The 16131-nt window shown below is 30.8% G+C and overlaps 2 protein-coding genes across 2 annotated transcripts; one reads left to right on the top strand and one right to left on the bottom strand.

Annotated features, from left to right (window-relative positions):
• Positions 1-321: 321 nt before the first annotated feature.
• On the bottom strand, positions 322-10973 carry LOC124534189 (spermatogenesis-associated protein 22-like). The gene is made up of 5 exons (XM_047109898.1): positions 10910-10973; positions 7580-7662; positions 2278-2386; positions 1548-1686; positions 322-469 (listed from the first exon to the last, which is right to left on the bottom strand). The coding sequence occupies exons 1-5, from the start codon at positions 10971-10973 to the stop codon at positions 322-324; spliced, it is 543 nt and encodes a 180-aa protein (XP_046965854.1).
• A 2697-nt stretch (positions 10974-13670) lies between these two features.
• On the top strand, positions 13671-15869 carry LOC124534427 (dynactin subunit 5). The gene is made up of 4 exons (XM_047110302.1): positions 13671-13946; positions 14144-14331; positions 15049-15160; positions 15411-15869. The coding sequence occupies exons 1-4, from the start codon at positions 13899-13901 to the stop codon at positions 15609-15611; spliced, it is 549 nt and encodes a 182-aa protein (XP_046966258.1). The 5' UTR covers positions 13671-13898; the 3' UTR covers positions 15612-15869.
• The last annotated feature ends 262 nt before the right edge of the window (positions 15870-16131 follow it).

The following is a 16131-nucleotide window of genomic DNA, read 5'->3' as shown; positions in this document are numbered from 1 at the left end:
AAATTAATAATAGAATCAGTAATTTAACATAAATATAACGCATAAATAATTCATTGTTCCTGTACTGTATTTTTTTGGCTTGGGTTGAAAATTAGGCTTTTTTCAATGCCTAAATATATTTCAATTATGCATGCTGCATTAATCTGTAAGTGTCTACATTTTAGACTACTTTTTTTTTCTTTTTGTGATATTTGTAGAATGTAAAGTTGTGAGTGGACCATATAGAGGGAAAAAAGAAAAAAATCATAAATGGAATTATTTTTAAAGACAAAGGTAGTAATTGAACAGAGTAAAAACTTTTTTTTAATATTTAAATTTTTTTTAATTGAAATATTCTTTGCAAAGCTTCGTGATGTGATGAGAAGCGACAGCCGCGCGACGTGGCAGTGAAGCGACGTCATCGCCCGTCGCGGGGCGCACGTTGAACGCTTGCAGTCTACTCGTTCCGGGCATAATGCGTCCTATCACCCTATATATGGGAAATGGAAACGAAAATGGCTACTGTCTTTTTTTGTTTTTTTTTTGTTTTTATGGAATAGGTTGGCGGACGAGCATATGGGCCACCTGATGGTAACCATCACACATAGACAATGACGCTGTAAGAAATATTAACTATTCCTTACATCGTCAATGTGCCACCAACCTTGGGAACTAAGATGTTATATCCCTTGTGCCTGTAGTTAACCTGGCTCACTCACCCTTCAAACCGGAACACATACTGAGTACTGTTATTTGGCGGTAGAATAACTGGTGAGTGGGTGGTACCCACCCAGACGGGCTTGCACAAAGCCCTACCACCAAGAAAACTGTTTTATTTTAAATCTATAAATATGGAACCATTAGATTATCATAAACATTATTTCAAATAAAATCCATTGTCGTTTGAAGAACAAACTTTTGGGCTATTTTTTGTATGTCAAATTTTCGATCTGTAAATTAGAACTCGGAAAAACAACTTAATCTATTACAATTCTTGTCGTATTTTCCGCACGATCATAATTTACACTTATTTCAAATACTTCAATATTTAAACCCAAATAATGCAGGAACAATTTACCTAACCAAAAATCGAAATTTAATTAAAACTCAACGAACCTGTATTCATGCATCTGCCAATAAGCGTCAAATAAAGCTAAATTAAACGAGACATTATTAAAAAACGGTCATTTTTACCTATAATTAAATAAATTAAATAAATATAGGAAATTACAGCAAAATTGACATGACCGGAAATCAAGAATTGATTTCCATTGATTGACATTGAATGATATTCATATAGATGTAAATCAATACAAATCCTGCTATAGAGAATATTAATTGTTCTTCTTTGTTTAAATATTCTCAGTATTATGGAAACTTCCTTCACCACATAGTAAGTATAACCTACTTTATCGATTCTTTACATTTAAAAATCCTCCACCAATATTTGAATCATTATGACGTCACTCCGTCCATTAAATCCTCAAATCCGATCGTTGATTTGTTCAAATTCTATAACGTCAAAATTTAAAAATGGAATGAGAAAACATATTAACATAATTCTTCACCTTATCATACAAGGTATTTTCAATTCCGTCAACAAAAAGTCAATTTCATAGTAGACTACTTGAATAGCTGGGCCATTATCATCTCTCACGACCAAGTTCTTAGCGCAAGATTCCCCAGCTCTTACGCTGACACATTTACCTAAAAACAATTTAAAAACTGTGCCACTAAACTGTTCCGATCCCAACACTTACTCATATTGTATTTTTTTATTATTAAAATATATAAACATAATAATGTACTTAATTAATTATACTGAAAAATATTAATGTATTTAATAGTGGGAGTCGAGATGGCCCAGTGGTTAGAACGCGTGTATCTTAACCGATGATTGCGGGTTCAAACCCATGCAAGCACCGCTGCTTCTTGTGCTTAATTCGTCTTTATATTTCATCTCGTGCTCAGCGGTGAAGGAAAACATCGTAAGGAAACCTGCATGTGACAAATTTCATAAAAATTCTGCCACATGTGTATTCCAACAACCCGCATTGGAACAGCGTGGTGGAATATATACCAAAAACCTTCTCCTCAAAGGGAGAGAAGGCCTTTAGCCCAGCAGTGGAAATTTACAGGCTGGTTGTTGTTTGTTGTTGTTGTTGATACTGTTTAACGATCTGACACTTGCTATTAATTTCAGAGCAAAGAATAATAATTTAAGGCAAGTATTAACACGTAATAGTAAAACTAAAGAGGTACTGCCAGACTACTAAAGAAGCAATTAAATAAACTTACCGACTATTTCATAAAGGACCATAATCCCTATGTCTTGTAGCGACTTATGCCATTTTAGAATGTTCTCAACGGTTCCAGAATATACGCGTGTGCCACTCTTATTTAACCCCTATTAAAAAAAAACTTTTCGATTTATAAAATTATTAGATATGATATTCTGTTCTGATTTCGGTTACCCCAATAAAACCAGTGTTCACATAGATAGTAGATTTTAGTATTTTTATATTCATACTTTCATCCTATTATGCGTTTTTATTCGTAATATCTTAACAACGTAGCAAACAAAAGTTAGTTTCTAAAGTATGCTTCGTCAAGTCGTAGACATTAGAGTTATCCGTAAGCAAAAGGAATCGTTTATTGAATATATTAATGGAGAAAACATAAATTATTTTCAATTAAAGATAATGGAAATAACTAGTGTATGGAACAATTTTCTTACTATAACTAGTATTAAAGTGTAATTCAAAAAAAAAAAATAATTTAAATTAATTATAATCTAAAAAATTCATATTTATATACTACATTAAATTAACGAGTACATGAATGAAATAAGAAATTCATATAAATTTTGGTATGTATGTATGTCATTTTAAATCGTGATAAATAAATCTTTGAGATAAATTATGTCTTAACGAGCTTCAGATGATGGATATCAATATCATAGACGTAAATCGTAATGGAGGTATCGTTTGTGTGCTTAAATCGTTTAATTTCATTTCTTAAAGCTAATTCCATATCCACTTGATTCGTATATAGATTGTATACTGTGGGGTTTAAAATATATTGCTTTTTACATATTTCAAACATAATATAATGCTGCTAGCATTCTTGCCATCATTCCACGCGGTCAAGATTTATACAGTAACTAGTTTTATTTCATATTTGTATATTTAAGCATTTAATGTTATTAATTCATATGATAATAAATTATTTAGAATTAATCTGAAGATATATCAGACTGGTTGATTTTATACATAAAATTTCATCAGAATTTCATCCCACTCATGTTCGTTTTATGATTCTCTTCACCGAAACATGAGACACATAAACAAATACCTAGAATACACAATTTAGGCACATGAATACAAAATAAACTCATATGTGTTGCATATCTGAATTTAAAATTACAATCTTTGCATAATTGGCCGATGGCATTTCGGTCATTATAAACTAATACTCAAAGTTTGTTTAACTATATTTTCACACCATCAAAGTATAATAACGTTAACGTAACGTGTTTTAGTAGCGCCGTCAATAAACAGGAGCTATAGAATAACACAGTTGATCGCTGTTACGCTCAATAACTGTGTAAAGTATGAAATTATTTAAAAGTCCCGCATTGTACACAAACTCGTCCATTCCAATGCTTTATATGAAAATTTCATTCGTTGCCTGAACTAACTTGAACAATGTTGTAGGTTTCCAATTTAATAGAATGTTTCTATGCATTTGCTTACTGCATCTACTATATTAAATAAATTTCGCACATTATTTTAGCTGACATAGTAAGATGATTATATTTTCGACTTTTCGATTACTCGAAAAAGATCAAAAAAAGACGATTTCAATTTCCTCTTTTGAAGGTCGTCCCACTTTTTAAATATTTTAGGAATGCACCGTTATACGGAATTACTAATATTCCAATTTATCACCTCCATGACCGATTCTATGACTTTTTACGTTACAAGGCGGCTCTTATGCCATAACGTTATTGACGCTCGATTTATTTCAAAACATACCGTTTTTCAAAAAAACGGGGTCAGCAATATAACAATGTCATTATTGTAGGCTTTACTACTGTGTAATCTTAAAACAAAATCTATGAAACTAGATAATTAAAACGAGTTAAAATTCAAGATACGGCCAAATCGATGCCGGTTCACTACTTTCTTAGTTACATTACAGTAAAGCAGCTTTTAAAACAATTAACGCTCACTTGCTGAAGTTCTACCACTTCCCGATTAGTTTAGTTAAAATCTTTATTAGAGTTAAAATAGCTAGGAAACTGTAGGATAATTTATACGAGATTTTTTCATATGTTACAAGTATAATGTCTTCTCATTTTGATAAAATTCATCTTAGTATTTATTCAAAATACGTACGGATTTCGCGTAATTAAAAGTCAACATGTTTACGTCGAGTAACGAGTCTTTAAGAGATTTTACACCTAATAATAACTTCTCGCCGTTTCGTGGGATGCTCGATGCTCCCCTGTAATTCTATCTTTTCGTCGATGTTGTCATATTTCCCATAAATATTTGTTTAACCACAATTTAAGAGCTAGTCAGACCTGAACTGCTGGCAGGCGAAGGAACGAAGATAGTAGCTTTTCCCTCGTTATTAAAATACGAGTATGATATTATGACTAAACCAATGCAAGCGATTCCAATTCCTGATATGTAAGAACAGTAGAACGTGTCTACTTGCTTTTGCTCTTCCGTAAGAGTATACGTTATAAACCTGTCCTAACATCTAGCTGAATGGGTTTGTGTTGTGTCGATGTTTTCGCAAATAAAAGGTAAGTCGTACGTACCATAATATCATGCTCGGTGTCTTCATCCCAATTACTATTTTATTTCATTTTTTTCATGAAGAAATGTTGTTATTAAACAAGAAATAATAAGGCAAAATACCCATTTATTCATTTCACCAAATAAATAAAAATAAAAAAATAAATAAGAGACAACATCACATACATTGCTCTGATCCCAATGTAAGTAGCTAAAGCACTTGTGTTTTGGAAAATCAGAAGTAACCAAGGTACCACACACACCCAGACCCAAGACAACATAGAAAACTAATGGTAATCTACTAAGCCGGGAATCAAACCCGGGACCTCGGAGTGGCGTACCCATGAAAACCGGTGTACACACCACTCGACCACGGAGGTCGTCAACAATCGAGAATCGTACACCGAGTATTAAAGAAATAATACATTACAAGTTTAAAAAAAATCAATTGTTTAATTTAAATTTAGAATATACAAAAGTTTTTATTCGTGCTGGAAACGTTCTAATGGGTACGTTTGCACTAAACGGCCGTTACATTTGAATTTGTGTACAATCGTGAGAGAAAACGTGTTTCGTGTCACGTATTTGTTTTTATTTACACCGTTGTAATTACAATGGTAAATGATTTTGGCTCGAATTCTTTTATAATTATTCTGGTATGTTTTGATTATAATTATAAGACTTTTTTAAATTATACCGTAATATGACAGACAAAATCTAACAAAAACTATTAACATATCATCAATAAAACTAACATAGGAATGACTTCATCTAATCTGTAACTATTGATTGCCCTTTTATATTTTCTTATTAAGTATTCTATTAAATGAAAAAAACCGTACCCATCGAGCTGTGATAAAATCATAGCGTTAACGCGACAACGATCGTTCGATGAAAGCTGCTATAGTTTTTTAAAGACAAAACGTTGAACGGATATTGCATCGAACGCCTTACCGGCTGCTCCAACAATGAACTAGCTTTATTTACTACGACAAAATCACTCACTATTACTTCTAAGAGGACCAAGAGAAAAATGCTGCCTTTACTTTTAATATGGACGAGATGTTCCAGTTGTCGTGATCTTTTAGAATATGGCGACTTTATGAGTATTTTTTCTGAAAACGTTTTTTTTTTCACAGCTTAATAATAAAGAAAAATATTGATTTCTGAAGTATAACCTATTTGGTCGAGAGTAATATGATTACGTCAAATTTGAATGAACATTCTATCAATATAATTCTAGTATTTATTGGATTAGCACGTGAAAATTTCAGGGAGCTGATCCATTCATCGGAAGACCAACCAATATCAACAACAACAACAGCCTGTAAATTCGCACTGCTGGGCTAAAGGCCTCCTCTCCCTTTGAGGAGAAGGTTTGGAACATATTCCACCACGCTGTTCCAATGCGGGTTGGTGGAATACACATGTGGCAGAATTTCTATGAAATTTGTCACATGCAGGTTTCCTCACGATGTTTTCCTTCACCGCTGAGCACGAGATGAATTATAAAGACAAATTAAGCACATGAATCAGCGGTGCTTGCCTGGGTTTGAACCCGCAATCATCGGTTAAGATGCACGCGTTCTAACCACTGGGCCATCTCGGCTCAATATCAAAGGATCAGCAAATTATCAGCATCGTAGAACAGTTCCAACCAAAGGTTCATCTTCCGATCATTTAAACAAGGTAACGAATCCCAACTGGATGTGGAAAGCGAGCTGAGACCAGACAGGCTCCGGCCTCTTTCCAATAGTAGGGGTACATAACCATTGGTTGAATGATGATGATGATGACTGATACTTTACGTTTTAACTATGTATTTTGCATAAATAATATTATATTATGACAGGAAATCCGCGGTATTCACATTCGACAAAGCCTCTACTCACACCGTTAGGTAAAAGATTTAATTAAGATCTTCGAGCCGCATAAAGGACGCTCTGATTTAATTTAATTTATCGCGCATAAAGCTAAATTAAAGCAGTTTTCATACAACTTTACACAGCTAATTAGTTTGAATAGCCCGGACAGGTATATTAATTTTAATTAATTAAATCTAACAACCGGTTGTAATTCTAGACGACCGACGTTTTGTTTTATGAAAATTACAAGTAGTCGTAAATGTAAAATGGAAGATTTTTTTACGATAAAACACTTAAGTTAATAATTAATAAATTACACATTTAAAACATATATACTTACTATATTTTTAATAATTTCACTTTTATAAAATATAAGCTGAACCGGCGACTTCGACGTCGTTTGAATTTAACAAATAAGTTATTGTATGTGTGTTATTGTATGTTATTGCATGTTATTGCATCATCTATCTGCCAGTGAAAGTCTCATCAAAATCAGTAAATCATTTCCAGAGATTAGCCAGAACAAAGAAACAGACTGACACAAAAATTGCAAACAAACGATATTTTTGTATATGTACAGTGTACATACGCATTTAGTTAAACAAGGTTATTTTTATATTACAAACAGACACTCTAATGTTATTATATCTATAGATAAATGTTATATCGTGTTAAAGCTAAATCAACACCATGCGAGAACCATCGTTGTGATAACGTGAACCGACAATGTGTATTGTATTCTTTCTGAGGCAATTAAAGAAGTATCTTGGACACCCAGATAATGCGAAGAAGTCTAGAACTTGTTGCCAATAAAATGAAACTGGCTTCTTTCAAAATGAAATAACCTGTTAATGGTTGCCAGTGTTCAATTTCCTCAATAAGGAACACAAAAGAGAAAAGTTGAAAGAAAGACAATGATACACTTACTTTTAGTTTCTCTCCTCGAGTTTTAACTTGATACTGTACTTCGTTCTTCAATAAATCAATTTCCGTTTGTTTCTTTGAAGTATCTATTAGAAACAAAATTCTGTTTTATTTTTACGGCGAGCCACACTGAATTACGCCAGGTATATTTTATTTAATGTTAAATGAACTGGCAGAACTTATTCCACGTTGATCTAGAAGGGCGTTAGTGTAACCCCTGACCAAATCAAGGATTAAAAATTTTGATTTGATGATTTTTTGGGCTTTATTTTTAATTTCGTATAGAAATCTTATATGTCAGCTCATTATTACTGACAGATAAACTACCGATCTCTATAAAACAGATAGAATAAAAATCTAATTACATCTTTCACATAAATATTTCAGATTTGTTTATTATTAATATTTTTACGTGATAAGCAAATATGTAGAAAAGTAAACATCGAATTCATTGTAAATTAATATATACATTACATCATAGTATATATTACAATGTATAACTATACAACTAAATTGTAACCATTACCCCATTACAAGTTGTGTAAGTACCCTCATTTTAATTAACCATCCTGTCCACAGCCTTTGAAAGTTCAGCCTTGAGGTACCGAGGGGTGAAAACAGAAACTTTGTCTTTACAACTCTGGGTCAAATGTAATGAGTCTTTGGAACTTTAAGGTTTTTAAATCAACCCATTATACTTTTAGATTCTAAAATTTAAATTGCATCGATTTAAAGAACCCTTTTTTAAATTTAGAATTGCTGTTGTCATAATAAATTATTGTCACTGACAACATCGTCGTTTCTTTGATAGTACAGTTTTTAAACTTAGTATTTTTAATATCTACCTATTTCTCTATCTATATATTTTACATAAAATAATTTTGAATGTTCTTTATATAATATATGTATCTCGAAAACGATAATAAATATCAATAAACTGGTAGCACTGCAAATGTTATTTGCTTATTCTTCATTGATTCTACATTTACAGTTGAGTTCTAACTAAATAATATGATTAAATTAATCCATCAATTAAAGTATCTATAACAAAACTTCTGAGAAAAAAGTTGCCATTATATTAAAATAGACTTAATAAAAATAAAACGTACGTAAAACAAAATACGTTAACTTTGAAATATTTTAGGTTTCTAATTAAAATAAAACATTCCTAGAATAACAAATAATCAAGCAAAAATATCAATCAATTTTTTAAATCAGCAATATGTCAATTAATACAAACAGATGAAATTAAACAAAGTCATCTAAAATAAATAATGTTATAACTATAAATTTAAAATTCAAAATCACGCTTATCCAGCCTGTTCTACATAAAAAAATAGCAAACGAAACATTTGACGCTATTAACAGAATATTTTTAAACTGTGCTTACCATCTTTAAACTTTTTCTGGGGTTGTTGAATTTCAGCTACACGCGGTTTAAGTGTTGAACATTTAGGAGAATATTCTGGTGTCTGATATACTTAGATTTAAAAAAAAGAAAAACATTTGTTATCCACATGTCACATGATAAATATCACCTACTCTAAATGAAAAAAGTTAAAACACCTAACAGTATAAAGCGATTATTATAAGAAAACAATTGTGAAAGTTGCAAGTTTGATCATGACTAGATTTCCAACTTCGTATACAAAATCCTTGCAAATTGCCATTGTTAGCTTTATAGTTTATACATCAAAATAATATTATGGAAATAAAATCCAATTCAGTAGTACACATTTATGGTACATATTAAACTTATGCAAGTTCTTAGTGGGAAGTTGTATGATAAGATTATTATGAATGAAGTAAAGGATTCGCACTCACTCAAGAAAATTGTCGAAAGTTTAAACATTAGAAGTATTGTGATAAAGTTCAAATCTTAAATTTTAAACATTTCAATATATCATTTCTGTTAATAAAACCTTTTTTTTTATAATTTTGTGACATATCCCTAACAGCTATCCTATGTCACCAAAATGTAAAGAAAATCCATGTTCAAAGGCTTAATAACACAAAATGCCAACCGTTCGGAATCCTTTGTGGTGCATAGCGTTTATTTTCGGTCCTTTCGGCTCCAATGAAATTGCGATTCTGGTAATCGCTGCCGAGTGCGTTAACAGCGATTGGTTTAAACTCTCTATGTAATTGTCCTGACGAAAACACAAAACCTAACTATAATTCATAACTGCTTATATATAAATACACGTAGTTATATGAAAAAAAAAATGTATGTATATGATAAAGTAGGCTCTTTCAAGAACTTCAGAATCGGCAATTTTTAGGTTTTATGTAACTCGGTTTTAATCATCTACATTATACAGTGCAATAGGGATCATATATTAATAGTAACACTTTGAAGTTATATATTTATTTGTAAATCAAAAATGGTCTGTGAAATTTTATTGTAAAATCGATTATACCAAACGAATAAACAGTATGTAAAAACATACATGTAATAAATATTAAATAATGGACAACATCTAAAAGCAAAAGCACTTGTGTTATGGAAAATCAGTAGTAACGGCGATACCACAAACACCCAGGACCCAAGACAACATAGAAAACTAATGATCTTTTTAATTAACATCGACTGGGCCGGGAATCAAACCCGGAGTGGCGTACCCACGAAAACTGATGTAGATACATACTACTCGACCACGGAAGTCGTCAGATAAATTTCAGTTGTCAAATAATTAAAATTTGATTCAAAGTTTATTTAAAATTCAAGATGGATCCTAGATACTTTTTGGTACTGAGATCGATAAATAATATCTAATGACTCTCAAGCAAAAGCGCCCGGATGTAATCAGAGATCTGAAGATTAATTTATAAAGTAAATGCTCATGATAAATCAAATTAAGTGGGAAGGATAATGAAAGTTTACTTGGTGGTAGGGCTTTGTGCAAGCCCATCCGGGTAGGTACCACCCACTCACTAGTTATTCTACCGCCAAATAACAGTACTCAGTATTGTTGTGTTCCGGTTTGAAGGGTGAGTGAGCCAGTGTAACTACAGGCACAAGGGACATAACATCTTAGTTCCCAAGGTTGGTGGTACATTGACGATGTAAGCAATAGTTAATATTTCTTACAGCGTCATTGTCTATGGGTGATGGTGACCACTTACCATCAGGTGGCCCATATGCTCGTCCGCCAACGTATACCATAAAATAAATAAAAATAAGTCGGGACGGGTAACTATAACATATATGGGTCTCGTATTAGTTTTTCAACTTAATGTCCACGATGTCCTACTAAGATACGATATAAGTCTCTACGGTGGATTTAACAGAACACACAATAAAAAAAATAGTTTTATTATTATCTTTTTTACCTGTAGCAATGTATCCGGCGTTATCCGCAAATGCCGCCAAATAACGAGGATCAATTCCAGACATGATTGGACCTTGTGATTGAATTACCTAAAATCCTTCTCTGTTTAAATATCATCGATTCACTATTCAATAATTTAATTTTACAATTTTTCGGATTATTTTCAACTAGCAACCTCGGCAAAGTGTTGCTGTGTCGACGTTATACGTTGAATACATGAATGAATTGAATTATATTGTATGTTAATGTTTATACAAAAACTTTTTCTGAAACATTCTGAATAAAATGGTACAAATTCTATGTCAATATATTCAGAATTTTGCGTGATGCGATCTTTTTTATAGATAATTAGATCGATATATTCTTTATACAAGCAATACAATTATATTTTAAAGTAATTTTAAGAATTCAAATAAAAATATGAATATAATTTTGAACTTTAGATATATATGCAGAGATAGTTTAAACTAAACTCTTCGGAAAACAATTAAAATATATTTAATTATAATTATTTATGCTACTTATGATTAACACACATTTATTGAGATTGAGGGCTTAAATCTGGAAGCAAATCTATTAAATCTTCTTGCTTTAGATACACTTTTTGGTAAAAAATAGAGTTAATAGACTTTCTAATTGAAATTAAGTAATGTAATTTTCCGTACATTTGGCGAATAACTTGGCGCTTGTAGTTGAACTAATCCTGGAGCGCCCATATGCATATTTATGCTTGGCGTATCGGAATTACAGGCTCTGTAGTAAACGTGTTCGGGCCTAAAAGTTTCCAATTTAATTTATTAAAACGTACTTTTTATCACTTTTCAAAATTAAAAAAACAATGAAAGATTTCAGTAGAAATGAAACGTTCGAGCTACATAAAAGTTAATTAAAATAAAATAATACGTTTGTGGATCTTGAGCATATTTAGCGTTTCAATAATAGAAATTGTATTTTTGAGTGAAATTTCGAGATTACGTTTATCTGTGTACGTATCTGTATTACGTTTATATGTATAAATAGGAACCAACCCCAATTGGACAACTTGCTGGAATAAGTTCCAAAACTTGACAGCTTGCCCAGCAGTGAAATTTACAGGATGTTACATTTATAAGAAGACCTAACGTTTTAATTTGTTAAAATTCTTATGTAAAAAGTAAATAAAAGGCTCTTTAGGATTTTAAATTCCTGAGATGAGCGTCTTCAGCACGGAATGGAAAACCCTAGCCACAGAGCTGAGTCCACATCAAACCATGAATTTCGTAAGAGGCGAGGAATAATTTAATTATCTCATCCAGCAATCGAGTAAGTAATCCAAAAAACTATTAATTAAATATTTCTATGTTACTTAAATACAATACTGATATAAAGTACATATATGGTATACGGGCAAGTACATTATGATATAACGTATTTAATTGTGTAAGTAACTTTATATGATTATAATGATTTACAACTGACTTATTTGGTGCTAGTTAGTCCAGACAAAGTTGCAAATTATAAAAAAATAGGCTATGCCTACTTTGTAACGTTCAACGAATATTAGTACATATCATACAAATAATTAAAAATTAATTAACGTAAAAACGATTGCTTAGAAAATTTAAAGAAACAAGCCCGTATTCTTTTTTTGGAAATAATAAAAATGAAATATTTAATTGGCTAAACAGATAGAGCCCCCTTCTTTGGTTCTTATTTTAAATGAAAGATAATGTCAAAATCTAAGCCCCCTGGAGCCTTCCAATCTCACAATCTCCCGGCTACTTACATAGTAATATTATTTCCTGTACTAGTTGCTGAAAACGCAATCATTTGATTTCCCTCGGGATATTCTGAAAAACGTTGATTTTACGATACAAATATTCTATATGGTATTTTGTTACTTGTTGTCTGAAACTTTTTATCATTTTATATAACATCTTGACACCACGACAAAGATTGTTTTTTTATAGGAAAAATAAATGTTTTCGAAGTAAATACATACACTTGATAAACATTTTTAGCAAATGACGGAGTCATTTTATAAATTTGTTATTTCTATATTCATTGAAATTAATCTAAAATTAATGAAAAAATCTTATTAGAAAAGGTGCCACTTACCTATTCTTTGTTCTCTTATAACATATCGATCCATTTTTAATATAGGTAGTAAATTAATATTATAAACAGATTTTGTAATTCAATACGCTTAAAAAACTTATTTAGGCGCCAATTTTTCTTTTTTTTTTTCTTTTACATTACAATAAAGACAATTGCAGCATATTTTTCATCTTTAAATAACAGATACTTTTTCGTAATCAAAATAACACAAGAATTGTTTATTTAATTATAATAAATATATCTTAAATATTTTGAAGTTTAATTTATTAATTATAAAATCTTTCATCTATACGTGTTTAATCTTATAACATTTTCTTCGTAAATGTATGTGAAAATGACGTTAAGGTTATCATTATATGACGTATTAGATTTTGTCGTCCGTTAATGTAACCATGAACTGTTTACCTGGCTACCCTGCTAAATTTTAAGGTAAAAAGTGCAAACAAGCTTTTACGAAAAATGTTGATTAGTTGTCTTTGGGGTACTAAAAAATGCTGTTAAATAGTAATTTTATCATGGTCATGTATATTTTCCATAACATGTACCTATTCATTTGAAATCACAAAATATGTATTTCGAATGTAATAAATCTACAAATTAATAAAATTTGGGGAGACTCTCCCCTCAAGCGAGTAAAGCAAAATTTTAAGAGCTGGCTACACTGCCGTCGATTGTCGTAATGACAAAAGACGTCAAGTGAAAAGTCTTGTTTATTAGTCATTTTCGTTTAACAATTTTGTAATTTTATATTTCAGTAAATTATTACTTGAGATTATAATAATCAGATTGAAAATATATCAGATAGGGATTGAAATAAATATGTTTTCAACTTGAAGTTGAATTATTAAGTATTTGCTACGAGAACTTATAGTATACGGATAAATATAATAAAAATGGAGCTTCAAGACACGTATTATAACAAATCTGAATACGTTGAAACTGTAAGGAATAAACAATATGTTTCAATTATAATTTTACCGAAATACTTAAGGAAAGACGTTTATGTTATGTTGCTGTTTATTTAATATTCAAATACACTTTTTTTTTGAGTGATATGCTTACATATAAACATTTCTATGTATGTTTCAAATAATAGCCGAATCAAAGTTATTCATGTTTATTTTGCCTTGTTTTACAGGCTTCAGGAAACAAAGTCAGCAGACAAACTGTACTCTGTGGATCTCAAAATATAGTATTACACGGCAAAGTAATAGTTCAAAGTGATGCAATAATCAGAGGAGACTTGGCTAATGTTAAAACTGGGAGATTCTGTATTATTAGCAAGGGTTCAGTAATTCGGCCACCCTTTAAAAAGTTCAGCAAAGGGTAAGCTATGGGGAAGAATATATTGAGCATAACTATATTATACTATGAAAATAAAACTTTATCAAAAAAATTGACAAATGGGGTATAGGCAGTAAAGACCATACACTATAACTATTTTTATTTATATGATAAAGCTCTCTAATATAAGTTTGGATTGGGATGCCATTGAACTTTCAGATACAGGGCTTCATGCCCTGCAAGCAAAGCCTCTTTCAATTTATTAACGGATATATCTTGTACTACTGTTATATTAATAAATATATGTTATTTTATATGCTTAAACAATAATTTAAACATATATATTAATTATATTATATTGATTAGTTGAATGAAATAAAGGTTGATATCATGTAGCAAGTTTCAACTAATTTGATCGGATAATGTCAATAAAAACTTTTTGAAAATATTTTATGTATATACATAATGTATAGAAAAAAAAAATTATAATCCAACAAAAACATTCTATATTTCAATAAATTCTATGGTTTTTGATAATAATGAGTAACTATTCAGATACCTAGAGATGTTAGTTATACTTGACCAGTTTTCATCAGCAGTATGCATGCTAGGTAACCGAGTACAGGTTTTAGGTATAACAACTTTCTATGTTCTGCCATGGAGTTCATGCTAATTTTCATCAAATTAAGCACTTTAACCGTGACAGCTTGACAGACAATCAGACCCACATTCACATTTATAATATTATATTTTTTTCAGGGTTGCATTCTTTCCTCTTCAAATGGGTGATCATGTTTTTGTAGGGGAGAATACAGTTGTAAATGCTGCTGTTGTGGGTTCATATGTCTATATTGGAAAAAATGTTGTTATAGTAAGTAAATAATATTTATAAATTTTTTTGCAAATAGATATATACAAATTTTCTTATAATTTATTCCACCTCTCCAATCTAACTTTGTGAATTGTTATTTGTTGTTTGTTATTTTTTTTGTATCATGTTCAAACATAAACCAATAATTATCTACTTAATTTATCTAGGAATACAAGACTAGCCATGTTTCCCAAAAAAGGTCCTATTTAGCCTAGTACAATTTGCATAATATAATATTGTTTATTTTTAGGGTAGAAGATGTGTACTTAAAGACTGTTGCATGATTGAGGATAACTCAGTGCTGCCAGCAGAAACTGTAGTGCCTTCATTTGCAAGATACTCTGGCAACCCTGCAAAACTCATAACAACACTCCCTGAAGCAATGCCTGATTTAATGACTGAATTTACAAAGAGTTATTATCAACATTTTTTACCAACAACAGTAAATTAAGAAATGCAACATGAAAAACTTTAAACATTGTCAGCTTACTGAAATCAATTGAGTTGAAAAATAAAAAAAAGTTATCAGACATAATGATTTGTGTTACTTACTGTCAAAGTATTAACAATTAACATAAAATTTCGTTAGCATAACTTTTCAGATAAACATGTTTTAAAGTATTGTAAGGGCTATATTAATTATAATTTATATTATGTGTATATCAGTCACCATGAAAAATTTATAACAATAAATGATAAGTAAGGGCTACCATTGTGTCTTATTTTTTGACGGGATTTGAGTACCTATATTCCATTTGTATTCCATTTTTATCTATTAACAAAAGCTGTTGAGTTTGTAATATATGATTAACTTGTAAAATAATAATTTTGGTTGATGAACCAAGATATCCTAGTGGCTAGAAAGTGTGAATCTTATTCGATGATTTCGGGTTCATACTCGGGCAAGCACCAACGAATTTTCATAAACTTGGTTTTGATGATTCTTGTCGTGCTCGGCTCTCAGCATGAGA

The sequence above is a fragment of the Vanessa cardui genome, chromosome 12 (genome assembly GCF_905220365.1).
Source record: "Vanessa cardui chromosome 12, ilVanCard2.1, whole genome shotgun sequence".
Lineage (NCBI taxonomy): Eukaryota > Metazoa > Arthropoda > Insecta > Lepidoptera > Nymphalidae > Vanessa > Vanessa cardui.
The sequence above is the reverse complement of the archived record's forward strand: the minus strand, read 5'-3'. Positions and strand labels throughout refer to the sequence as shown.

Excerpts from the sequence above, each read along its gene's own strand:
- LOC124534189 (XM_047109898.1), bottom strand. The coding sequence starts at position 10,973 with ATGTCTGGAATTGATCCTCGTTATTTGGCGGCATTTGCGGATAACGCC. Across the intron at positions 1,687-2,277 it reads GGTCCTTTATGAAATAGTCG|GTAAATGTGTCAGCGTAAGA; the intron begins GTAAGTTTATTT and ends AATTGTTTTTAG. Across the intron at positions 470-1,547 it reads AAAATACCTTGTATGATAAG|GGTGATAGGACGCATTATGC; the intron begins GTGAAGAATTAT and ends TCCCATATATAG.
- LOC124534427 (XM_047110302.1), top strand. The coding sequence starts at position 13,899 with ATGGAGCTTCAAGACACGTATTATAACAAATCTGAATACGTTGAAACT. Across the intron at positions 13,947-14,143 it reads AATCTGAATACGTTGAAACT|GCTTCAGGAAACAAAGTCAG; the intron begins GTAAGGAATAAA and ends CTTGTTTTACAG. Across the intron at positions 15,161-15,410 it reads TTGGAAAAAATGTTGTTATA|GGTAGAAGATGTGTACTTAA; the intron begins GTAAGTAAATAA and ends GTTTATTTTTAG.